The sequence below is a fragment of the Clupea harengus genome, chromosome 25 (genome assembly GCF_900700415.2).
Source record: "Clupea harengus chromosome 25, Ch_v2.0.2, whole genome shotgun sequence".
NCBI classification, from domain to species: Eukaryota; Metazoa; Chordata; class Actinopteri; order Clupeiformes; family Clupeidae; genus Clupea; species Clupea harengus.
In genome coordinates this window covers 7,240,705-7,267,833 of record NC_045176.1, presented here as the reverse complement: position 1 = coordinate 7,267,833, position 27,129 = coordinate 7,240,705, and the positions used below count along the sequence as shown (strand labels likewise).

The 27,129-nt window shown below is 45.3% G+C and overlaps 1 protein-coding gene across 1 annotated transcript; it reads left to right on the top strand.

Annotated features, from left to right (window-relative positions):
* Positions 1-1,292: 1,292 nt before the first annotated feature.
* si:ch211-106h4.4 (MAM and LDL-receptor class A domain-containing protein 2) lies at positions 1,293-27,129 on the top strand. The gene is made up of 51 exons (XM_031563198.2): positions 1,293-1,461; positions 1,807-1,905; positions 3,109-3,237; positions 3,331-3,430; positions 3,562-3,724; positions 4,109-4,346; positions 4,439-4,561; positions 4,795-4,922; positions 5,148-5,382; positions 5,570-5,865; positions 6,976-7,066; positions 7,316-7,456; positions 7,781-7,909; positions 8,214-8,341; positions 8,451-8,616; positions 8,942-9,061; positions 9,292-9,446; positions 10,020-10,115; positions 10,396-10,486; positions 10,831-10,953; positions 11,451-11,553; positions 12,095-12,248; positions 13,025-13,250; positions 13,360-13,474; positions 13,742-13,877; positions 14,035-14,113; positions 14,376-14,537; positions 14,858-14,983; positions 15,252-15,467; positions 17,123-17,242; positions 17,602-17,763; positions 17,904-17,992; positions 18,118-18,306; positions 18,982-19,149; positions 19,232-19,340; positions 19,521-19,643; positions 20,090-20,189; positions 20,530-20,689; positions 21,033-21,147; positions 21,411-21,554; positions 21,657-21,844; positions 21,953-22,118; positions 22,370-22,585; positions 22,836-23,017; positions 23,262-23,493; positions 23,742-23,901; positions 24,253-24,364; positions 24,715-24,832; positions 25,740-25,836; positions 26,008-26,086; positions 26,277-27,129. The coding sequence occupies exons 1-51, from the start codon at positions 1,383-1,385 to the stop codon at positions 26,337-26,339; spliced, it is 7,239 nt and encodes a 2,412-aa protein (XP_031419058.1). The 5' UTR covers positions 1,293-1,382; the 3' UTR covers positions 26,340-27,129.

The window sequence follows — 27,129 nt, the reverse complement described above, 5'->3', positions numbered from 1 at the left end:
GGCAGTGAGCAGCCAGTGATTTTTTGTGCTGTGTTGATGACCCTTTGGAGGGCTCTCTTGTCTGCTGCGGTGCAACCGGAGTACCACGCCGAGATGCAGTAGGTTAGTACACTTTCGATAGTGGTGCGGTAGAAGGCCACCATCAGTTTACACTCCAGGTTGTTTTTCCTGAGTACTCTCAGGAAGTGTAGTCGCTGCTGTGCCTTTTTTACTGTCTCTGAGGTGTTGACAGACCATGAGAGGTCATCTGATAAATTGGCTCCTAGGAATTTGAAGGTGTGGACCTTCTCCACACAGTCCCCGTTGATGAAGAGTGGGGCCGGAACTGCACTTTGCCTTCTGTAGTCCAGAATTAATTCTTTCGTTTTTGTGGTGTTCAGTGACAGATTGTTGTCTGAGCACCACACTGTCAGTTTCTGTACTTCATCCCTGTACGCTGATTCGTCATCTTCTGATATGAGCCCGATCACGGTGGTGTCGTCAGCAAATTTAATGATGGTGTTGGTGGGATGGGTTGGAGTACAGTCATGGGTGTACAAGGAGTACAGTAGTGGGCTCAACATTGCAGGATACATGGCAGCAAAGCGAAATTCTGTATTCCATTCGTTTCTGTTGGAGGCAGGCAATTTTGATGTAGACGAGTGAATTGGGCGAAGAGAGCCAAAAAAGTTCCCTCTAGGTCTCTATACTACATTACCATAAAGTTTAGTGACATTGCAGGAACCTTTAGGGGACCAACCTATAATTTAGGTCCTTCCATCACGAAGACTCATTTAATTCATTTGTGCTCAGTTTATTCCAGAATTCATGTCACTGAGCACACTATGTTTGAAGGTAAAGGTCAAAATTGCCCGTCAGAATGCCCCTCCCCACCCCACGCCTCTTGCAGTCCGTCTCATTTCTCTTGTCCGTCTCATTTCTCTTGTTGGGCCAGACACAACATTGTCACAGCAAGATCCGCAGGCCACATCTCTGAACAGCTGGTTTTAGTCGTGATGGCAGTGGATTAGTCACTGACATCTCCCCAGGCTCCCCCTCTTAAAGCTGCCCTGAACTTGAACAAAGCACTAATGTATATTACATACAAAATAAACATACACTTCCACCCCTGAGCACTGCAGCGTTATCACTATCGGAAACACGTCAAACGTGTGTGCAACAGGGAGCAAGGAGCACATGGACACAGTATATGAGAGCTGAAGAACATCAGATCAATCATCAAGACTTTTGGCAGGGTGATCCTGGCCATAAAAATTCACAGGAAGCAGTCAGGGTTACAGGTGTAAAGTCTGGACTTTAAAGTGCATAGTTCTGATAAGAACTGGCTGAGATAAAGTGTGGATTGTCACAGGGCCTTGCACAGTTAAACAGATGTCTTGTGGATGACGGCTTTGTGGATTGCCATGTCATTCTTATTTCATGTTTTCTTCAAAATGATAGGATTCTTTATTCTTCTGCTAGGTAAGGGAGTCACTATATCTCTATTAAGCAACTATATTTGTGTGGAGCCTTAGTGTTCAGTCACAAAAATGTAAATGTTGGTTTTCTTGTGGGAAATGTACCTTATGAGGGATGGTGTCTGGACTGTGATAGACTGGGAGTCTCAAATGCAAAATTCATTCTATTCATTGGAAATATAAATATGTATTTTACTGGTAAAAATAATGTACTTAATAAAGGGATTTTGACATATTCTGTCTTTGTTCAGCTTGTCTCATTTCCTGCAACATTGTTGGGGCATATGCTATTGAGAAGGATAGTAGTCCAGTATGACTGATGAATGAAAGTGTATGATTTTCTTTACAGTGGTCGGAGCTAGGTCCTCTGGCCTTAATGGAATGTTGGAGAGCATGATGACTGAAGGCACCAATGGAGACTCTTCAGGAACAGATGACCAGTTCTTTGGTAATATTCTATCTGGGAATTTCTGAAACATCTACAGTATGTGCTCTTATTTGGCTGTCTATCCATATGCTACATGAAGTTATGGCAATAAACGCTGCTATTTATTGGAAAGCGTTTGCAAGTTTCTGCTTAAGCTGATGTAATGATCTAAGATAATTTACTGATTGTGAACCCACAGTACTCAATTCAGTATATTGATACTGCACCTATTTTTATCAAGTCAAGTCAACTTTATTTGTACAGCACTTTTAAAAACAACAGCACCATAGTGCTTTACAGTAAATAGATTGATAATAAATGTAGACAAGGATTAAAGGAATGAAAGAGCTCAAACAATTACAAGGGATACAATTAGAAATAATAAAACCTAAACAACACAAAAAATAAATAATAATAAATAAATAAATAAACTAATAGCATAACATTTGTAAAAAAAAAAAAAACGCAATGAAAGGCCAGAAAATTAGAAAAAGATAAAAATGGAAAATAAATAGATAAACACAACCATCAAAAAGTTAACCAAATAATAGCACGAACCTCAGACTGAACTACAAGCACAAATAAAAACACACTCAGACTGGACTAAAATGCCCCAAAAATGACACAACTCCCAAATTAAAATCCAGGGAATGCCAGAGTGTAGTAGTGTGTTTTAGTCTCTATGGAGGCAGCAGATCTGTTATTGAGTGGGAGACTACTCCATAATTTAGGGCCAACAACAGTTAAAGCTTGATCACCTTTACATTTCAAATTAGACCAAGGTAAAACTAGGAAAAGTTAATTGGAGGATCTTGAGGCCCATCACGCAGCATAAGGTGTCAGGAGATTTGAAATATAGGCTGGAGCTAGACCATTCACAGCCTTAAAAACGATACAATCTTTAAATCATCCTTAACTTCACTGGGAGTCAGTGTAGTGTAGCTAAAAACAGATGCTACACAGGTGTAATTAAGCTTCCTGGTCCTTGGTAAGTCTGGGACAACATGGACAGCTGCTCTTGGTATGATGCGAGTAGACTAAGCACAATGCTAATGTCTGCACTGGCTGTAGGCGACCCCACGATAATAACTTTATCATTCTTTGTTTTGTTGGTTTTCATGATGTTTCTCATAATCAATGATGCTCCAGATGAACAAGTCCGTCTCTATTTCTTGACGGTATTTTACCTATACTAATTTTTTGTAACAACCTGCCCCAAAACAGGGTCATGTGACTTTGAGCAAAGCACCTGTGGGTGGAATGATACCAGCAAGGATCATTTTAAATGGGGGCTGGAGATGGCCAACATCAGTTCCATTCCGGGCCTTGACCACACCACTGGGACGCCATGGGGTATGTCCTACATACTATAGTTTAATAGTACTATTCTGCTCTGGTGAAGTGCGAGGCTGGTAAACTTGAACATCATTTGTGTGCACCTCACAGGGAAAGTCATGCATGTAGGGGGAGAGAGGCCGAACTTCTATTCAGAGGCCGTGCTGGAGAGACCCTTACTTAAGCCTACCACTCTGGCCTGCCAGATAAGGTAAAGAATACTAAGGTGAACTAATCATAACACCATTATACCAATTTCCTTAAACATAAACAGCTGGAAATAGACTGACAGGACTGTGCACTAACTGCAGCAGGGCCTCTTGTTTTCTGCGCACCCTTAAGTTTCTGGTACCATCTCCATGATGCTAGTGAAGTTAGCTCTACGTTTGTTCTGAGTGCCATCACAAATACCTCAGTCTCTGAGCTGTGGAAGATAAGGAAGGGGAACACTAATGGCTGGGAGAATGCTACTGTTCACATTGGGAACCGCCCTGAGGGAACACAGGTATGGATGAAACTGGTTTTCTGGTTTAATTTGGTGACGTGCTACGATGGTTACTTCTATACTGGAGTTGAAATTTATTGATTTTAATCTGTGGAATGATAAATAGTCCAATGTATTGATTTGATGGTGGCCTGAACCTTTATTTCGTTATTGGGTCAAAAAATTCTCAAAAATGTAGATTTTTGGCATCTGTTGTGTAGACGTGCTGTGTAATGTTTGAGGTTAAGGGTCATGTCCTGGACAAATTAGTTACGCACACGTGATACATCAGATCCAGGTTGAGAGTTCAGTAATTAAGTTTATTAATCTTTGTTGCCGTGTTATAATTCCTTCACCAACATAACAGTATCCTTGTGTGTCATTAAACTACATTATATAATTCAGTTGGCGTTCTCCGTAAATCCATCAATCATTGGGGAACCACATGTTTTGCTGGATGACATCACCTTTCCCAGCTGCAACGAGGGGGATGTTCCTGCTGGTTTCGATTTGCTCACCTGTGACTTTGAAAAGGACACCTGTGCCTGGTACCCTGACCTCTCTGCTAGCATCATGTGGAAAAGATCTAAAAGTCCTTACAATTCTTACCCTGGTCCAGCAGCCGACCACACCAGTGGCTCTGGTATGAAGTAATCACACTCTGCAACTGAATCTGAACCATCTTCCTTTCTTAAGTGCTTATGCATAATTTACAATGGGCTTTTTTTCCTCCAGGCTATTACATGTATATTGGGACTGATAGGACTACCAACCCCTCCATGAGAGCCAGACTGATAAGCTACCCTCAGAAGACTCAGTGCATCAGCTTTTGGTATCACATCTATGGTGGCAGTATAGGTAAGAGAGAGAGAAAGAGAGAGAGAGAGAGTCTCAGCATGGTACAGCTCAGAGTGTATCCTTTATCAAACACTTTGCAAACTCACTCCTTCTTTTAACCATGTGAGTGAGTGAGTGGCTGCACTCTAATTACCAAATCTGTCTAGTAGGGTTGTAAAGATGTGCTTTCCTGTGTTTAAGTCAAAACACAGTGCACGTGTGTCTTAACACCAAACTCTCCTCTGGTAACCCAGGTTCTCTGAAGTTCATCACTAAGCAACCAGGTAAAAAGGAAACTGTTGTCTGGATGAGATCTGGAACACAAGGGAAAAAATGGCGCTTTGCGGATCTCAGTTTCCCGGCTAGTGATCTTCCATTGCAAGTAATAGTTTAATTATTTACATGTCCAAAATATGTTTTCAGGCCATTACTTTCTTTTTCAGGTCACTGTCATCTGAGGCCTAGGTCATAAATAAAAATAACATATGCTATGTAATCAGCCATGTCCTTATATACTCTCTTACATTGCTTTTATATAACACATCTTCCCCTGGACACAAGCACACACACACACCTGTGCACACATACTGAGTTTCATCTGTGTCAGTTCATTTTTGAGGCCGTTCTGGGAGGGACCCACGGCAGCATTGCGATCGATGACGTTGTGGTGTCGAACGGTGTGGATGGGTCCTGTCCAGCGGAGCGAGAGTGCACCTTCCAAGGCTCCCTGTGTGGCCTGCAGGATGACCCCTCTGCAGACTTCGCTTGGGTCAGAACCACGGCCAGCCTCTCCCCCAACACCTCCAGTCCAGCTGTGGACCACACCTTGGGAACCTCTCACGGTGAGACGGCTTAAACCCACTTCAGAGTCTGCTCTTACTCCATGCTCTCTGTTTCATCGGGGTTGCTCCCTGACGACTGGACTGGTCATGCTGTGCTGACACATGTGATGATCATATTGTGTGTTTTCAGGATATTACCTCAGTGCAAATCTTTGACACATGTGATGATCATATTGTGTGTTTTCAGGATATTACCTCAGTGCAAATCTTTGGAAACACGGCAGAGGCAGCAGAGGCCGGATGCAGACCCGTGTAAATGACGCGACCCCCGTGAGTGGGGAATGCTGGATGTTCTGGTACCACATGGATGGGCAGGACGTGGGAGAGCTCAACATCTACCTCAACAAGTCCAGTGCCAGCCTCCAGCCTCTGTGGGGTAGGAGAGGGGACAGCCTCCAGCCTCTGTGGGGCAGGAGAGGGGACCAAGGTGGCCTCTGGAGACACGGCAGGGCTACTGTTCACAGTCCTGATGCTCCTTACCAGGTGGGGTTTTGTGTTTTGTGTGTGTGTGTGTGTGTGTGCGTGTGGTGTGTGTGTGTGTGCATGCGTGCGTGTCTGTATGCGGGCGTGTGTGTGCATGCGTGCGTGTGTGTATACATGCATGCGTGTGTGTGTGTGTGTGTGTGTGTGTGTGTGTGTGTGTGTGTGTGTGTGTGTGTGTGTGTGTGTGTGAGTGTTTTAGTACCTTCAGACCTGATGTGATCTCAGTAATAGCCTTGGTCCGGATACGACATCTAGTTTATCATCATGAACTTAGTGCACCATTGAGAGTAATAAAGGCAGTTATAGACATGAATGCCACCTCCCCCCGCAAACACTGATATCTTTGGAAGCTGTGTAGCAAAAAAAGGTAGAGCGTTTTACTCTTTGTGCCCATAAAATAAAGACAGATAGAAGTATTGTGTGTGTGTGTGTGTGTGTGTGTGTGTGTGTGTGTGTGTGTGTTTAGGAGTGTTTCAGCACCTTCAGGTCTGTCCTCAGTGTTTTCTCATGTTATCAGAGCAAAAGTCTGATGTGATCACAGTAATAGCCTTGGTCCGGATATGAAATCTAGTTTATCATCATGAACTCAGTGAGAGTAATAAAAAGGCACTTATGGACATGGAGCACCTGCACATGGATGTCAGCGCCCCCCACAAACAGTGTTATCTTGTGAAGCTGTGGAGAAAAAAAGGTTTTACTCGGCGTGCCCTTAAAATAAGGACAGCTACAATACCATAAAATGGCAGTCAGAGATATAGGTTTCTTTCCATTACACAGTAGCTGTTCCCGCCAAAAACCAGACCACAGAGGAGTGGCATGGACTGTGTCAGCTTATCTCTTTCATCACATTACCATTGGATCATAAATACTAAGGGGCATTCTCTGCTGAAGAAGCGCTTATCACATATCAACTATTTCTATGTAGCACATGTATGTACGTATGCATTGGTTACGTAATCCATTGTTTTACTTCAGTACAGGTAATAACTGTGTACGTCTAAAGTAAAATTGCCTTGCTGTCCTTTAGAAAGAAAAGTGAATCCTGCATGATTATAACATGGGTTGACAACAACTGAAGTTTGCTGTTGTTGTTGTTGACTGTTTTACCAGATTGTTTATGAAGCAGTAGTGGGAAATGGCTCAATGGTTGATATTGCCATAGATGACCTAGAGATCCTGAATGGACCATGTCCACCAGCAGGTGAGTGCACTGTTTTAGAGAGGGCATGCCTGCCCGGAAAGTAGCTCTAACTATTAATTTAATGCACAGTCATGCCGTATATATATATACAGTATATATATATGCACAGTCATGCAGTATATATATTGCATGAGTATACAGTAGACTGCACTGTTAAGGGAAAATTGCCATTTATCTTAAAAAGTTGCATTGCAGAATATCTTTTTGTTCCTTGAAGGCGAGGGATGACATATTGGGTCTGTGTTCTAGGCTTCTGCGACTTTGAGATGGACTTGTGTGGTTGGCTGAACAGACCACATCACTCCTCAGGTGAAGACTGGGACTGGACCTCTGCTACAGCTTCGGGAATGTTCAGTCCTGATGTCGACCACACAACTAATTCTGCCCTGGGTAGGCCTCTGGAAGCTGACCATGAAACCCAGTGGATTTTAATTATGAAAACTGGTGACACTTATAGAGACCAAATGGTGTGGTTTTCCTTATTTACATTATTATTATTATTATTATCATTATTATTATTGCTACAGTGCTAGTGGTAGTGATAGCAGCCATTATAGAAGTATTTCCTTGGTTATATTGTTAAGAAATATCTCATAACCACCATAACAGATTTTGTGTAAATCCTTATAAATTATTATAATGGCTTTCCTTGTTTTGATTGTTTTGTTTTTAATTTGGTTCAAATAATTCCCTGACAGTGTGGTTAACTTATAGGACACTACATGGTCCTGTCTCTGGGTGGTTGGGAAGAGAAAATCGCACTTTTAGAGAGTGAACACATGGAACCGCTGCCCAATGGATGCCTTCATTTCTGGTTCCATATGGAATCATGGGGAGCTTCTGGTAAGATATTACACAAAAACTGCAACCACTTGGCCACTTTGGTTTTATATTTTGGGAATATCCTTACCCATGCCTTCAATAAGTCTTTAATAAAATATTTTTAGAGTTTGTGGAACCATTAGTGTTTCTCAACAGTTTGAAAAGGAGGTACAAATAACCCTAAAGAACAAAAACACATGGCGTCACTACCTCAGACGGAGCAGAACACCTTTAATTCCAAAGTGTATACTGAAATTCAATGAACTTGAAATCAACCTTTTCTCTTTCTTTCTTTCTTTCTTTCTCTCTTTCTCTTATTCTTTAGACAACGTGCAGCTCACAGTGTACATGAATGAGTCAGGCGTCCTGCACTCTCTTTGGAAGAAGACCGGTAACCAAGGTGCTGTGTGGAACGAGGTTATGGTAGATTACATGGCATCTGGTCAACACCAGGTGGGTGAACGTTAAACAGTGTTTATTTGTTTATTTTTCTGGGGTTTGTAGTTTTTGTACCTAGATGATGTAAACATTTATTTCCCATTGACGGCTCTCATTCATGCAGATTGTGTTTGAGGGCAAGAGTGACGGTGATGACGGCGGCATTGCCCTGGATGATATCTTCATTAGGACTGATGTAACTTGTGCTGAGCTGCTTCCAACAACACCTTCGCCCACAACTGAAGCCACCACCCCTTCTGTCTCGCCCATGGACTGCACCTTTGAGGATGGTGAATACGGTCTACCTAATGTGATGTGTGTCCTGGTTCAGATGTATTTGAGTGAACACGGGGCTAATGTTTTGTTCAGCCGGCTGATTTATTAAAGGTTCTGTTTTTGTTAGAGAATCTTGTTTCACTTGACTCTTATTTTTTTATCATTTAATTTAATTTATTTTAATTCTTTATTGTCTTTCCTGTTATTGTATGTAAAGCACATTGAGTTGCACATGTGCATGAAATGCGCTATATAAATAAAGTTGCCTTGCCTTGCATGACTAAAAGACGTACAAGTATGTCTTTATAGTGTGTGTGGTTTATCTTTATTCCTCATCAGGTCTGTGTGAATGGGAGCAGAGCACAGAGGATGGTTCTGATTGGCTCCGTCAGCGGGGTCTGCAGGCCGATAGTCCCTGGCTGGGACCAGCATATGACCACACAGTTGGAAATAACAAAGGTACATTTCATGAAAACAAAATCGCTTACTGTAGTACTATAGATATCACATGCGTACAGGTGAACAGCTTGAATCATGGGAAATAGACAGTGATGATGAGTCTGTGATTTGTGTGGAAACATTCGGAACATTAGCTTGTGTTGAGGAATCAATGTTGCTAAAAGTGTGATCTGAGTTGAATAAAATGCAGCTTGCAACATCATGTCCTGTCTTGGTTTGGCCTTTGGAAGGATTTTATCTGGTGGTGAACATGTCCGGAGATCAGGCCCCTAAGCTGGCTACCATCTCAGTCCCTGTGCTCAGTCCGGCTCCTGAGGTCTGCGTGGGGTTCTGGTTCTACATGCTTGGCTCCTCTGTGTCCAGGTTGGACCTCCAGGTGCAGACGGTATGTACGTGGTGGGATTGCAGGTTAAGCATGCAAACACGGATGGGAAGTTTCCAGCAGCGCTCCGGGATTTTCCCAAGTGTGGGATGAAAGCCCATCAGAGGCAGAGCATATGCACAGCAGGCCAAAATGATCACATCGCTTGGCCGTGACCTAGAACTAAACCTCTGATCTGTGTGACGTCATATTAAGGCCCACAAATGTTTCTCCAGTGTTGTTTTGTCTTTTCTGGATATGCTCTGCGTATGTTCTTAGCAGAATACTGAATTTTTGCAGTGACCTCCTGCAGGTGCCTGTAAATGATCTCAACTGTCATACATACAACACAACACAATAGGCAAAGGGCAAAGGTCAAAGGGCATTCCTATCCTATTGTTGGGGTTGTGTTGGTTACTTATATGACAAACATATATTATGCTCAGTATTAAAATGTTGAAATATGTACAATATTATATTGAAAATATAACACATAAAATCATTCATTCACTTTGTTGCCTTGCCAAATATGTCTGGTATAAGTCAACTTTGTGTTGAGGCTTGTCATCATGCAAGTTGCTGTCTGTGTGTTTCCAGAGAATCTCAGCATCTGTAGCTTGGACAAGGGCTGGAACACAAACTGCTGAATGGTTAAATGCACAAGTTACCATTCATATGGCCGACGTACAAAGAGTAAGCACTGCTTCTTCCTATTAGGCATCAACTCAAGCATACAACACACACCTACACACACACCTGTACACACACACACACACTTGCACACACCTACGTATATGAGGTGTGGCTATTAAATAACGAGACTGTTATTGCGAGTATATACAAGTTGTATGAGTTTTCTTCATTACAACTGAATTACCGCATTAGTCTCATCATTTAATAGCCACACCGCGTACATACATACATGACATGTACATATGAATGCACTGTGAATAAGACAGATTTCCTACTACAGGTTCTTCTCTCAGCTCACCTGCACAACACTGGACATGGATTTATAGCTATTGATGACATCACAGTCAAAGAAGGACCGTGCCTGAAACAAGGTTAGACAGCAGAATGGGCTTGGCTGCATCTGAATTCATCAGTCAGTGGCAGAACATTTATACTATCATACAACATGCAAAAGGGGTCAAGCTCTCTCAGGAAAATGGTGCTTGCAAGGACTTACTGCATGGAGCTTAAATCGTATATACTGTCACAAATCTCATATACTCTAAATCTTCCGTACTGTAACATGAGCAAGGCATGCACATATGGATGGGGATCTGTAGACTATTCCAGATGTTTTGGAAATTGTATCCCCTGTCTCTATCACTCTAACACTTTGTCCTGACGAGTCTGCGCAGATGTTTTCTAAAAGCCGCTTTCCTTCTCTTGCCCTCTGGAGACCCCTGTGGTTTTGAGAGCCAGTCACTCTGTGGTTTCGAGGAGGATGTCACCAGCAGTGGTCACTGGGTCCGTGTGAGTGGAACCCCGGAGAGGACGGACCACACCTACAGAACTCAACTCGGTGAGTGCACAGCAAAGAGGAAGTAGGAGAAATTTTGTGAAACATCGTTCATGCTTGTATTAACATGCTGATTCAGGAGCGGGAGGTGTAGGGTGTGTGTGTGCGGGAAGTGGGGGTGTAGTGTACGTGTGTGTGTGTGTGTGTGTGTGTGTGTGTGTGTGTTTGTGTGTGTGTGGGTGTGTGAGAGAGAAAGAGAGAGACAAAGACTGTGTGGGTGTGTATGTGTGTATGTGTGTATGTGTGTGTGTGTGAGAGAGACAATGACTGTGTGGGTGTGCGTGTCCATTTGCATGTGTGAGCTGGCAGATGGCATTACTGATTAGCAGTCTCTGCTTCTGAGTGGTGAGTGTCTGCCTGGACAGATTCCATGCTTCCAGCATGTCCTTCCTGACTATGCATCCATGGTCTCCCCCGACCACAGCACTCTTCCCCCTCCTCTTATTACTGTCTGCAAACAGAGATGATTCTTTTCTGACGAGATTCCTGTGTTCCGATAGGTCACTCCATGGCGGTGCTCGCCACAGACCTCCAGAAGCCGGTCATCACTCAGCTCCTGGCCCCAGAGAGAGACTCCACTCCTGGGATGTGTCTGCGCTTCTGGTGAGACCGATGCGGTCCAGCACCCCAGCCAGCCAGCCAGCACCTCATTATTTCATGGAAAACCTGTGCATTTGCACTGCAGCAGTGCATTAGCAGTTTGCACATGTGCCCACCTATCAGGGAGGACTTACATGCCCTCACCTCTCGGTTTGTGGAGTGTGAGCTCCTCGGGTAAACCGTGCTGGGTTAGTTTGCTTGACTAGTCCACTCTCCTTTGTACGTCGCTTTGGATAAAAGCGTCTGCTAAATGACTAAATGTAAATGTAGTAAGGTAAAGGGATGCATGTGATGTTGAGAGGTCTGGTCACTGTGTTAGGGCCCTGATTACTAGCACAGGGAATTTAACATCTTTTCCTGTGTGTGAACAGAATGACACTATATTTATTCAAATACAAACGGGAATGTCTGCTAAATGACCAAACAAAGCTAATACATTTGACTGTCTCACGGCACAGGTACTGGATATCAGCTGGTTATAATGACGCTCTCTCGGTGCAGGCACTGGATATCAGCTGGTTATAATGACTCTCTCTCGGTGCAGGCACTGGATATCAGCCGGTTATAATGACTCTCTCTCGGTGCGTATACTACAAGAGGGGGAGCTGGGTCCAGAACTGTGGTCTCTGCCAGGAAACGTGTCATCTTCTGGCTGGGCGGTGTCAGAGGTCACTGTATCCTCTCCTTTCAGTTTCAGAGTAAGCACCTTCATCTCTCTCTTAATGCTGCTCCTTTCAGTCTCAGAGTAAGCACCTTCATCTCTCTCTTAATGCTGCCTGGCTCCTAATGTGTTGATGTGTGTTGATCAGTGTTCAGATATGCTCACATTCACACTCACATAAGTCTGTGCTCATTAGTCAAACGCTCACATGTGTTCATACTCAGTGTTCAAACACTCACATGTGTCCATACTCACTGTTCAAACACTCACATGTGTCTGTGCTTATTATTTAAACACTCACATGTGTCCATACTCACTGTTCAAACGCTCACATGTGTCCATACTCACTGTTTAAACACTCACATGTGTCTGTGCTTATTATTTAAACACTCACATGTGTCCATACTCACTGTTCAAACACTCACATGTGTCCATACTCACTGTTTAAACACTCACATGTGTTCATACTCACTGTTCAAACACTCACATGTGTCCATACTCACTGTTCAAACACTCACATGTGTTCATACTCACTGTTCAAACACTCAGATGTGTTCATACTCACTGTTCAAACACTCACATGTGTCCATACTCACTGTTCAAACACTCACATGTGTTCATACTCACTGTTCAAACACTCACATGTGTTCATACTCACTGTTCAAACACTCACATGAGTCTGTGGTCAGTGTTTAAACACTCACATGTGTCCATACTCACTGTTTAAACACTCACATGTGTCTGTGCTCATTACTTAAACACTCACATGTGTCCATACTCACTGTTCAAACACTCACACATCCCCGTGCTCAGGTGGCGTTCAGTGCTGAGCTGAGCCCTGCCCCTGCCTCGCGGATGCTTCTGGATGACGTGTCCCTGAGGGCGGGGGCCTGCACACCTACAGGGAGCTGTGACTTTGAGTCGGGCCAGTGCACCTGGCTGAGTCACGCCAGAGCAGCCCCCCAGGGCCACCACTGGGTCCACGCCGACGGCCACACTCAGGGGCCCAAGTTTGACCACACAACTCACACTCCAGACGGTGAGGCTCCGCTCCTCTCACACCACTTCGGTGCTGTATTCTTTTCTTGCGTTTCCCCGTGAGATTTTCAGTTCGGTGTGTTTTTTTCTGTGTTTTGCTCACTCATCAGGGAAGTTCCTGCTCAGCCAAACGCAAACCAGCAACAGTAAGGCGGAGCTGGTGTCAGAGTGGCTCCGGCCCAACACAGACACTTGCTTTTCTCTCTGGTTCCTCATGGGGGAAAGGTATGAATGAACTAGATCGTAGAACATAACAAGAAATCTGTGCAGGGCCCTCTTTTTGACTAGTCCACTGTCTCTAGATTGTGCGATATAAACAGCAGACATATACGTAGATCTATAGATATATAAAAGATATATGTGTACATTTCTGCCATACTCACCAGTACACACAGTCCATGAGTAGCATTCATATATTTAAAGATGGGCTAAAATGTAGAAAGTAAATGGCTGGTAGGACTACTGGGTTTGAGTATGCATCTGTTCTCTTAGTGACTCAGGGACACTGCGTGTGTCTGTGCGCACTGTGGACAATGAGCAGAAACTACTCTTTGAAACTTCGAACGTTGCAAGTGGAGAGAGGTGGAGTCAGACATCACGCTCTTTAAGTAGACCCTCTCATTTTCAGGTATGGTTGAAACGTGATGGAATGTGAAAGAATCAGTCTACCGTCATTTGTGTGTGATTTATGAACAGCGGCTGTGCATGTGAAACTTACCTTTGAGTCTGAAAAGTCTGTTCAGAACCTCTCACCTGATTCATATCACTCCTATTCCCACCATAAGATTCTTATAGAGGCCGAGTCTGGAGGTAAAGGATTCATAGCCATAGATGATATACTGCTGACCCCAGGGCTTTGTGGAGGTGAGAAAACCACTGAAATAACTAATACTGTGTTATAATGGGGGAGGAAATGACTGTTCACCGTTTGGGTCAAGGTTCTGGTTCTGGTCAAGTGGCTCTGATAAATGATATATTTTTTTCTGCAGTGAATGTCATTGCACATTAAAACATAATATAAACCTGTAACCTAACTGTAAATGACATATCACATATACAGTTAAACATAACTGACCTAACTGGTAAGATAAATCACTCAGTCCTCAGTTCCACCTTATTATTTCAGACAACGTCACCATCCATGATTTTGCACCTTGCCAGTTTGAGAGTGGCACCTGTGGCTGGCAGGACGTCAGCGTGGGCCAGTTCCAATGGCAGCGGGACCGCAATGGCACCGCTACCGCTAACACCGGACCCACTGTTGACCACACAACAGGAACTGAACTGGGTAAGAGAAACAGATATGCCCTTCTCCACCATCTCTCGCCTCCACACAGCAGGCGGCTGAAGTTGAGATTCAGAAACGAGTTGAAATAGCAGAGTGCAGACATACGGTATATGTTGTTCCAATGCAAATGTGTCAATGTACATTTAATACTAAAAGAAAAGGTTAAAACAATTATAGAAAAGTATAGCCTCTTAGTAGTGCCTATGCACTATGGAGGCTGAACCCATTAAGCTTAGTGTCACGTTGCGTCACGTTTTCCAAATTCAGTATGGTGCTGTGAGTGCTTAAAGGCTAACGTCATTCACCTGTGGTTGTGCCAGGCTGGTACATGGCTGTGGAGGCGGATAATGGTGAGCACAACAGCTATGCCGTTCTCCAGAGCCCAGCCTTGGAACAGGCCAGTGCTGACTGCACCCTCCAGTTCTACTACCACATGCTTGGGGAGGGTAAGCCAACCATTTAGAGACACCCTTAAGAGCTGAAATATAGACTTGAAGTTCACATTGTCTATCATGTTTATATTTACTTTGCTGTTAATGTAGACACTTACCTGAGCAGTTGAGCAGTAGAACTTCAGTGTATAGAGTTTAGAGGATGAGTATATAAATATTTGACCTTTCTGCTATGTATAGCAAGGTCTGCTGTAGAAATATGCACAGGTCTCTCTGTATTTGCTGCATGTAATCTATAATATTAGTGCTCCATCTCTCGCAGGTATTGGAGAGCTGAGAGTTCTGCTTCAGGAAAGTTCCAGATTGACCCCATTGTCACAGATATCTGGTAACCATGGAGATAAGTGGCACCGGGCAGAGTTGGGAGTGGGTCGGACCCCACAGGTCTTCTACCTGCTCTTCGAGGCCACCCGGACCTTCAGTGAGCTTGGAGATATCGCTATCGATGACATCAGCCTCCTCAACTGCACTCTGTCAGGTAAAGTTAATCAGACCATTCAGCAGCATGGTGTGGACGTCCAATGCACCTGAGATGGCAACATCAACAAGCTTTTTGGGGTATGGAATGTTCTCTGCTTGTTCAGCAATGCTCCCAAGACATGTCTCTGCATCAGTGGCATGTAGCAAGTACTAGATCATATGATATAGGGTTAGGGTTAGTGTGTAGCAAGGACTAGATCATATGATATAGCGTTAGGGTTAGTGTGTAGCAAGGACTAGATCATATGATATAGGGTTAGGGTTAGTGTGTAGCAAGGACTAGATCATATGATATAGGGTTAGGGTTAGTGTGTAGCAAGGACTAGATCATATGATATAGGGTTAGGGTTAATGTGTAGCAAGGACTAGATCATATGATATAGTTGGCTAAAGCTTTGAGTCATGCTGTTGTTGGTCTACCTGGAATTCGTTCATTGTGTGAATTAATCAGGAACTTACGTGTGGTTCAATCAGGAGCTTACGTAAACGGTCAGCACCTCCTCCTATCAATCACTGTAACTGTAGCCTGATGTCACCTGAACTTCACCCCCTGACCTGGTGAACAAGACCCCAGACCCCAGACCCTCTTTCTCCACGTTACTTCAGGAGAGCAGGCCCAGCCTCTCTTACCTCTCCTGCTGTCAAGCTATCGCACCTAAGGTCCCCCTGTACCGTGTAGTCTGCCCTGAGGCAGAACTCTCTTTCTTACGGCAGCAACTGCCTACGATTTCTCATGGTTTGGTTATCAGGTAGTTGACTTCGCCACACCCTGCAAGGGTTAACGATAGTTATGCTCCCCAGAGAAGACTCACTTCACACAGGCTATTTCTTTGTTTAACCTCTGTTCAAGACCGTGCACATACATGCACGTGGAACTATAAAGACCGTACAAAGAAAACACACACACACACACACACACACACACACACACACACACACACACACACACACACACCCTCTCTCACACAAACGCACTCCCATTGAACTCATTAATTAGGCACATCTAGTTAGATTACATATTGTGTGTTTTATTTCTGATTGTATATGCTGGTCTATTTAATGTTGCACAAGAGTGAATGCTGCCATCTTCTTCCATTCAGAACTCTTAAGACCTTCAACCTTTACTTGCTATTGATGAGGTAATTGTGGTTGTAGTTATTAATGTAATCATTAATCAGAGTTCCAAACTGATAGGTTAGTATATTTTATGAGACTAATTTGTGACTGATCTTTACTTTGACCACTATGGTAGTCCCCATACTTTGTGTGGTGCCCTGTGTGTTCAACTTAATTGATCTGCTCTTGTGTTGAATAGTTGATGTTGTTGCACCCACATTTATTTGGCGCCCGTTCACAAGGTGAGGTACCCCACATTATTGTGGTACCCTTGTGAGGCTGGCACCTGTTGTACCCACATTATTATGGTACCCATGTGAGGCGGGCACCTGTTGTACCCACATTATTATGGTGCCCTTGTGAGGCTGGCACCTGTTGTACCCACATTATTATGGTGCCCTTGTGAGGCGGGCACCTGTTGTACCCACATTATTATGGTGCCCTTGTGAGGCGGGCACCTGTTGTACCCACATTATTATGGTGCCCATGTGAGGCTGGCACCTGTTGTACCTACTCTGTTATTTGTCCCTTTTCTAGAGTCGGCTGATCATTGTTCTCCAGGACTTTTTACGTGCGCCAACGGCGTGTGTGTGGAGCCAAGCAGAGTGTGTGATTTCACCGATGACTGTGGAGACAGAAGTGATGAGTCTGGATGTGGTAAGACAAAGAAAAACATCAGAGATGGAAGTTTTTCATCGGGTTACAAGTTACGCTGAGTCCATTACTGGAAGAGCTTAGGATTTCTCAATGAATTACCACTGAAACAACGCAGTGATTTAGAAGCGGTCGCACCCTTCTTGAACTTCGATGTCAGTAAAAAGGCGGGTTGTGAAATAACACGCACACACTCTGGCTGTATGTTTTGTGGTAAATCAATGACTGTTTCCACTTCCCTAAAACCCCACATTGAGCTGACACAGTAAACAGTGGAATTTCATGTTATGCAGTCATGAAAAAAAAAGCCTTACACAGTTCCAGCTAAAGCTGAGTACTCACCATGCTTCCTCTGTGGCCAGAATCCCACGGTTACACCGAGCGCTGCAGCTTCGAACAGGGCCTGTGCTCCTGGGAGAGCGGTGCCGGGGTTCCTCGCGGGTCTAAATGGACCTGGCAGAGAGGAGAATCTGCCTGGCCTGCTCACGGTCCACCGAGGGACCACACACGCAACACTGCAGCAGGTAGATGGAGTACCTGAGGAGTTACCATGCAACTCAACTCAATCTGCTCATTTAATTGACAAATATTGCCAATACATGCATTTGAACACAATTCAACAAACAGATCGTCTCACATGGTGTATGTCTCTTGCTTCTTCCAGGTTATTATATTGTACCTGGATATCCACTTGGGCAAGGGCAGACATCTGAGGTTCTCTCCGGTACCCTCCTACCAAGCTCAGGATGCACTGTAGGTTTTTCTGTCACTCATTGACACACTTCGATGTGGTGCTACCGCTGTCAGCCATTTTGAACAGTTGCATGCCCCTCCAGGACCTGTGTTTCTCTGAGACAGCGCCCCCTTTCCCCACACAGGTGCGGTTCTACCTGTACTCCCAGGGAGGAGGCCCCCAGGGCAGGCTGACGGTGCGCCTGAGGACGGAGCAGACTGGCAGCTCTGATTCGGTGCTCTGGACCGGTGACGGTGACGGTGACAGTGACGGTGCCCAGGCCTTCCACTGGCGCAGGGCAGAGGCCACCTTCTCCTCCCGAGTCCAGAGCAAGGTCAGGAGGAGGACATGTCCATAGCAGCACAAATCCGCTGGTTCCCTGAGCTGAAACTTCATATGAAAGGGAGAGGAAGGGAACAAAAAAAAAAGTTAAATGATGGAGAGGGGAAAAAAAAAACGAAAACCACTATGGTGAACTTCTAGATTGTGACAAGTTAATATTTACTTCATTTTATAAATAACTGATTAGGGAAAATTATCGATGTATTCATGTATAAGCAAAGTAATGTAGCAGCAGCAGTAGTATTAGCAGCAGCAGCAGCAGTAGTAGTAGTAGTAGCAGTAGTAGCAGTACTAGTAGTATTACTAGTAGTAGTACATATTTGTGTTGCACATCTGTTCACAATGCAGCACTGCGACAGAACATGTTTGACACAAGAAACTCAGAATTACATTATTATTGCCTGAAGTCCCAGTTTCATTTGTAGATGCTATTTAGAGATCAGGGTAGCAGCAACTGTTTGTGTTAGTCTTTTATTGGATTTTTAATCTAATCTCTTTTAATCCCCCCCCAACATGATTAGGTGATAATAAAAAGCTGATGACTCGGTGATGCCTGTGGCAATATTCAGTTTTTATCTCTCTCGCTCTCTCACCATCTCTCTACGTGTGTGTGTGTGTGTGTGCTTGTGTGTGTGCGTGTGTGTGTGCGTGTGCGTTGACATTTCAGATCGTCTTCCAGTTCTTAGAGGATGGAGAAAGACCCAGAGGACAGGTGGCTTTGGACGACATCTCTTTTTCTCCAGAGTGTGCACACGACCCAGACAACAGTCAGCTGCCAGGCCCACCTATCACCCCGACCACCACCCCTTCCTCCACTACACACCAGCCATGCGGGGTGAGCATTTAGTTAAATGCATAATGCTTTGTGTGTGATTGCTTTGGTGCAGAGAAGTAAGTGAATTGTGTTTTGGATGCAGGCTGGAGAGTTTTTCTGCTGGCGATCAGAGGGTGTTAAATGTGTTCCTGCCAACTCCCAGTGTGACTACCTGTTAGACTGCCCCCTAGGGGAGGATGAGGAGAAATGCGGTATGTCACTTTCACTCTGGAGTATTTATGGCTACTCTAGTTCATATGATTTCCTATGTTTATGTTCCTATGTGTTCCAAAGAGTATGTAAGTCAATAGGCACATACAATGAAGTGACACTATGAGACACTGTCATGTGATAGTATGAAATCTCTCTGCCTCGGACCCCTTCTACTTTAGGTCCGTGCTCGTTTGAATCCGGCGACTGCCAGTGGCGGGATGTAAGTCAGGGCGTTAACCGGTGGCATCTGCAGAGGGCGAGTGAACACACAGACCCTCCCGTGGACCACACCACAAGCTCAGGTACACTCAACACATCCACGAGGGAACACACAGACCCTCCGGTCGACCACACCACAAGCTCAGGTACACACAACACATCCACGAGGGAACACACAGACCCTCCTGTGGACCACACCACAAGCTCAGGTACACTCAACACATCCACGAGGGAACACTAGGGAGCTATTTACACCACAGCCCAAGAGGCTGTTGGTTAGGAAATACTGATATATAAGAGAAGTATTTTTGTTCTAAGCCTGCAATCAGAACTGGACACACTGTGCAATGGAAATATCAGAGTTGTAGGACTCGTAAACCCACAGTTTAGCAAAATACTGTGACGACTCTAGAGTTCTGCATTTGGAGTGTGTCTTGAAAACCCCATAGGCCCTGTGAAATCTCAAAATGGACTTCAACTGTGTTATGCATGCCAGCCCCGGTGCTGATGCTGTCCTCTCTCTGCCCAGGACACTACATGCGGGTGAACTCCAGTGACGCTCCGCTGGGTCAGGAGGCCCTCCTCCAGAGCCCCCCTCTCCCTGCCTCCTCCCCATACTGCCAGATCCTGTGAGTGGCCACAGACTCTGCTCCAACAGAGGCCTTGACAGCGCGCCTGAAACGCTCATAAACTACCGGACATGCAAATATCAAGTTCAGCATAGGCGCCAAACATTTGTCAAAACTAGACCAGTAATATGTGTAAAAACAGTGGCCACATTTCACCTTTTTCGCAGACTCTGTGTCTCAGTGGTTTTCTCTATGACTCTCAGTGTTTGTCTGCTGATAGCTAGACTGGTTCCGTATTGTGTGCTACTCCACTGTTTTCCTCGTGTCTGTAGTGGTAGCTCAGTGGAGGAAGTAGCGAGTGTTATGACACTCACTGTCGTTTCACTGTTCTGTGACTCAGCTTTCACTTCCACATGAGCGGATGGCAGCCAGGAAATCTCAGTGTGTCACTCGAGAGTGCGCAAGGTCAAAGGTCACTCCTGTGGTCTCGCTCCAGGAACAGCGCTGCACTTTGGAGCCCAGAGCATTTACCACTGGGAAAGCAGCAGCAGGGGTACACGGTGCGTGTGTGTGTGTGTGTGTGTGTGTGTGTGTGTGTGTGTGTGTGTGTGTGTGTGTGTGTGTGTGTGTGTGTGTGTGTGTGTGTGTGTGTCTGTGTCTGTGTCTGTGTCTGTGTCTGTGTCTGTGTCTGTGTCTGTGGGTGTGTGTGTCTGTCGGTGTGTGTGTGTGGGTGTGGGTGTCTGTGTGTGTGGGTGTGTGTGGGTGTGTGTGTCCATGAATGTATGTTACATCATAAGCAAAGCTGTACACTGCATACATAAGCATTCTTTTCATGTCAAATGCCCAAACTCTGACTTTATATTATTCCAGACGAAACTGTATCTCATGGCTGTTTTTATATAGATAATCTTCAGTAGTGAGGTCACAGAGACCCAGAACTCTCCTCTCAGTGCCAGAGGCTCTACCGCTCTGGATGACTTCTCATTTCACAACTGTGATACATCATACCGACCACCAGGTGGGAGCATTGGTGCATCAGTTCAATTTCTTTCCACTGGGTGTGCATGAAGGGGTGTGTGTGTGTGTGTGTGTGTGTGTGTGTGTGTGTGTGTGTGTGTGTGTGTGTGTGTGAGAGAGGAGTGACAGGGACTGATGTTGTTTAAAGGTTTTGGTATGTTAGGTGTGTGTATCTTTACGATGGGCCGATGCTTTTTAAATTTTGATCTGATTGCATCCCTTTGCGAATGCATCCTAATCTAATCTCATCCATCTCTTGTGCAGACTTAACTGATCTCAGCTGTTCCTTCGCTCAAGACCTGTGTGAATGGCTTCAAGGGGCGTCAGATGATCTGGACTGGCAGAGAAGGTCTGGACCAACAAACACCTCCAACACGGGTCCATTAGGTGACCACACCAGTAGCCAAGGTTGGTTTGGGGCCAGACAGCCACTTCCTCGGACAGTGCATTAGACTGTACTCTTCAGTTGCACTAGTATTCTGTGTTGATATATATGTCTATCACTCTTAGGGCATTATGTGTACCTGGAGAGCTCACACCCCAGCAAGGCTGGAGAAATCGCTCAGTTGAATTCTCCTCTGGTTCCCCCTGCTGGTCAGAATGGGTACTGCCTCACAATGTGGTACCACATGTTTGGAGCGACAGTGGGTTCTCTGAAGGTTTTCATTAAGGATATTGAGACTGGCGCAAAGGCTCTGGTGAGTTTCTGCGTAATAACACGGGTCCCCTCAGTCATACACAGGCGGCCATCATACAGCGTCTGACCACCTTTCCACCTTGTCTCACGTTGCCAAATCGGACCACAGGTATGGCAGAGGAGACAATCTCAAGGTGACCTGTGGCAGGTGATGCGCCATCATGTAGTCACAGAGAAGGTCCACCAGATCGTTCTCGAGGCTTCGGTAGGAGGACATGCCGGCGACATCGCCGTCGATGACATCGTATTCGCCACAGGAGGCTGTCCTTTGTCAGGTGCCACCACCACAATAAGCATAACGAACACAGACACCTGGAGATGAATGGTTAACAGCTCTGCCATTTCATGCTGATTTAGTGACACTGTTTACGCCATTGCATGTCTGGCATTTAATTTAATTTAATTTAATTTAATTTAATTTAATTTAATAAATCGCAATAGGCTGAGATGACTGAGATCACATAGTCGTGGGTTAAAGCTTTGCTTAATGAAGAGGCGTGTTTTCATCTGATTTATGTCACTGCAGACCTGTGTGACTTTGAGAAGGGAGACTGTGACTGGACCCAGCTAGCAGATGATGATTTTGACTGGGATCGCGGATCCGGGCAGACCCCCACCGCAAACACCGGACCCAGCGTGGACCACTCGACCGACACAGGCAGCGGGCACTATTACTATTTGGAGTCGTCCAATCGGCTGCCTGCCAAAACAGCCAAGATGGCCTCCCCTGCATTTCCCTCAGGTAAGAGCGGCTCTGGTCCTTTTTTTGTGGTGTGATTCTCTCTGTGCAAGAGAGAAACAAAGAAGCCATTGATGGATATTTGGCAGAGGTGAAGGAAATTCCTTGTGCTCCGCCTGCACAATAGGTAAACGAGCCAGAACCTCTTTTTCCACTGTTTGCCTGAAATGTGAGCCGACGTTTGACCTAGTTCTGTTTCCTGTGGTGAAGAGATAAATTATTGACCAGTCAACATCTGATTTTTGTATTACAGGCAAGGGCACGTGTTTGCAGTTCTGGTATCACATGTACGGCCAGGGGATGGGGACGCTGAAGGTGTACCAGCAGCCCATAGGGGGGCGAGCCAAACCCATCTTCTCCAACACGGGGAACATGGGAGAGCTGTGGAGGTTCGCCCAGGCTCCGCTGGAAGCCACTCCGGGAGCAGCCTATAGAGTGAGTCCCCGTCCGGACACTTATAAACATGACATAATAACATGCCACACCACCACGGTGACGGAGACGGCCTAGTCAGGCTAGTCGGTCGTGTGTGAGGAATTTCACTGGGGAGTCGGGGGGGCACGGCCTCCGTGGAAGCCGAGGCAAGCGCATTCCAAGTCACTGACACAAGCCACTTCCTCACGCTGTAGGTGACGGTGCTTCTGGGTAATGTTGCGTTATGTTTTTTTTTGTGTGGCAGATTGTTGTGGAGGGTGTCAGAGGACAGACCGAGCAGGGGGACATGGCCATCGATGACGTGCTGGTTACCGACGCGCCCTGCCCTCTGGCGGGACGCTGTGACTTTGAGCTGAACGCGTGCGGATGGACCAATCTGTACGGCGTGGACGACACGGACTGGCTCCGGGGTCAGGGGCTCAACCCAAACCCGAACACGGGCCCCAGCGTGGACCACACCACCAACTCTTCCATCGGTCAGAGCGCCGTCTCTCATCAGCCTCAATGAAACCACCACACATGCTGTGAAGCTTAAAGCATAGACGCTGTTATGTGGTGTGCTTTTATTTGATGCACTTCAATCCTTTCTCGTTCATTTGAAAGCGATGTGCTTTTTAGATGAGTTTAATTAACATCAGCAATAAGAGATGGGTTTAATTAACAATATGAGCATTGAATGCATTTGCAGCAATATAAATTAATTATGTAATTATATTGCCTCTAGGTTATTACATGTATGTGGACAGTTCAGTGGGCATCTGGGGAGAGACAGCCATGCTGTCCAGTGAGGTACTTCTCCCAGCCAGAGGGGGTCACTGTCTCACATTCTGGTACCACATGTTTGGCCAGCGTGTTGGGACTCTCAGCCTGTTGGCCACTGACAAGTAAGGAGTAATGAATAGGCATCAGCTAAGTGCATGTGATAAAGAGGCTTTCTGTTGCTCTTTGCCATCATGGTTAAATGTAAGAGTGTTTCTCATGCTCTCTCTCTCCCTCCCTCCCTCACGCTCTCTCTCTCTCTCCCTCTCTCTCTCTCTCTCCCTCCCTCCCTCCCTCTCTCTCTCCCTCTCGCTCCCTCCCTTCCTCCCTCCCTGTCTCTCTCCCTCTCTCTTCCTCCCTCTCTCTCTCCCTTCCTCCCTCTGTCTCTCTCCATCTCTCTCTTTCTCTCTCTCCATCCCTCTCTCTCCCTCTCTCCATCCCTCCCTCCCTCTCTCTCTCTCCTCCTTCTCCTGAAGGCCTGGTGACAGTGGCTATGATACTGGACGCATGCTCTGGACAGAATCGGGTAACCAGGGGGATGTGTGGTTTGAAGACAGTGTCTTTGTGGAGTCTGATAAACCCTCATGGGTAAAGAATTTATTTTGTATTTTGTTTGTCTTCTATCCCCTAACTAACAGACTGAAAATACGACTGCAAGTAGATTATGTTTCAAGTTGCAACCCCTGCAAATAGGCATAGGTTGAGTATTAGTAAGAAATTCATCTTAGGACAAAATGAATAGAGAGGAAAGTAGGACAGTAGATGATCCCTTTAAAAATGTCAGGGTGTCCAGGGCGATGTGTGTTAGAATGTCATAATATATATAGCTTGCACTCTTTTCTGTGTCTTGTGTATAACCTTGATGTTTGTGAAGATTGTAAGAGTCCATCCTTGATGTTTGTGAAGATTGTAAGAGTCCATCCTTTTTGTCCCTGTAGTTTATGTTCATGTATCAGAGGGGAGAGTTTCCTGCTGGAGATGTGGCCTTGGATGACATCCATGTCTCACCAGGCCCCTGCTACCTCGTGAGCCCCACAGCGCCCCCTTCCTCTAGTGGTGCGTATGCTCCTGCACACACAACACTAGTCAAAGCCCCGCTCCTCTGATGGTGTGTATGCTCCTGCACACACAACGCCAGTCAAAGCCCCCCTCCTCTGATGGTGTGTATGCTCCTGCACACACAACGCCAGTCAAAGCCCCCCTCCTCTGATGGTGTGTATGCTCCTGCACACACAACGCCAGTCAAAGCCCCCCTCCTCTGATGGTGTGTATGCTCCTGCACACACAACACTAGTCAAAGCCCCCCTCCTCTGATGGTGTGTATGCTCCTGCACACACAACACTAGTCAAAGCCCCCCTCCTCTGATGGTGTGTATGCTCCTGCACACACAACGCCAGTCAAAGCCCCCCTCCTCTGATGGTGTGTATGCTCCTGCACACACAACGCCAGTCAAAGCCCCCCTCCTCTGATGGTGTGTATGCTCCTGCACACACAACGCCAGTCAAAGCCCCCCTCCTCTGATGGTGTGTATGCTCCTGCACACACAACGCTAGTCAAAGCCCCCCTCCTCTGATGGTGTGTATGCTCCTGCACACACAACGCCAGTCAAAGCCCCCCTCCTCTGATGGTGTGTATGCTCCTGCACACACAACACTAGTCAAAGCCCCGCTCCTCTAATGGTGTGTATGCTCCTGCACACACAACGCCAGTCAAAGCCTGTTCATCTGTAGAGAGACATTCTTTTTTTTACCTTAATGGGAAGTTGTGGAAAAAAACGTTCCATACACGGATTGCTCCTTCAAAACAAACGGGAGCATTTTATAAGACAACTCTGGCGTGTGTGTTATCACCTCCCGATATTGGATTTGATAGCTTTAAAAATTCTCCTGCCAGAGATTCATTTTTGGTTTTGCCCAAGCTATGCTAACATGGGTAACATGTATGCCCTGGTTTTGTCTCTAGATTCCCTCTTTATTGCAATCGGAGTGGTTATCCCACTGGTGGTGATTGTAACCGCCATCGCTGTTCTCTATAAGCTGCGCAGGAAACTTCAAACTGAGTAAGTGTGCCAGCCGTCGCACTGAATAAAACACGGGGTGATGTCACTCATGTTAATAGACTGACAATTCTAAACCAAACATCCCTTCAACATCAATGCCCAACTCTAGTCCAATATAACATCTTTCAAAATTCTGTGAATGTCTGAATTACCCGTGTCTGTATTTTTCAGTAGTGAACCCATTATTGAACAAGACATGTTGGATCAGAACCACAGATCAGCTGTTGGCTTTGATGACTGCAAGTTAGATGTAAGTACAATCTTGCTTGTGGTGTCTGCCATGAGAATATATCTTCACAATCAGCTCTATGTCCTGGAAATGGCTTTTTCTTCTAGATTTACTAGCTTCTTAGCTGCTCAGCTCTCCTAAAGTGCTGCTTTTGAGTTTATGGTGGCTGTGACTGTTTCTTTATGACCTCTTTGCCATTGTCTTTTTACAGGGCCCAGACACTTGGAGTGGACCTTCGATCTCTAACAACGTATATGATATTTCAGAGGCTTAAAACTACACGAAAATCACAATATATTGAAATATTGATCAAATGGTGCTGAAGATGGGAAATGGATTGTTTTTGTTGTCCATTGTCTCAGTCACATTGTTTATTGTATGAGCTTTGAATCAAGCCATATGTTAGATCCCTTTGTAGACTTCTAAGAATGAAAGATTGCAACATGCAATCTAACAATATGGTCAGTAACAATAAAATCAACACATATTTCAAAACAGTGGTGATGTTCATTCTTGCTCCACATATAAAAAGACAAGACTAGACACACATACTAAAGAAGAAGAAACTGAGCAGATGATGTTTTCAACTGAGCATCTGTAAACGAGTAATAACTTAGTCACGAGAAAAGTCTGCATCAGAGGTTTATTAATGGGAAACACTCACATACCCCTTTTCCACCAAAGCCGGGCCGGTGCTGGTTCTGGGCTGGTTCCAATTCTCGAACCAGTTCTTCGGTTTTCCACACAAATAAACCTGGCTCTGGTTCCAAAAAACAGGTTCCAACTCAGCACAAACTTTATGCTGGAAACAAGAACCGGTGACGTCGGGTTCGTCCCGAGGTTATGGGCGAAGCTACCCCACCAGAAACAGACATTTCTGCCGCCATTTTTTCCCACCGTCAACCAAGATGATGAGTGAAAACATAAATGAAAAATACATCCAGCAGTGGATCACGGATGAAATAAAAACCTTGATAGCGATTTGGTCATCAACAGAAATGCAAGACAAACAGGGGAGAGTCGGAGATGGCGGGGTTCAAAAGGACAACAGACCAAGTAACAAA

Bases quoted from the DNA above. Each gene is read 5' to 3' on its own strand.
- si:ch211-106h4.4 (XM_031563198.2), top strand. From the start codon at position 1,383: ATGACGGCTTTGTGGATTGCCATGTCATTCTTATTTCATGTTTTCTTC. The intron at 11,554-12,094 runs GTGAGACCGATG...CTCTCGGTGCAG, and splicing joins GGGATGTGTCTGCGCTTCTG to GCACTGGATATCAGCCGGTT. The intron at 21,845-21,952 runs GTGAGTTTCTGC...ATCGGACCACAG, and splicing joins AGACTGGCGCAAAGGCTCTG to GTATGGCAGAGGAGACAATC.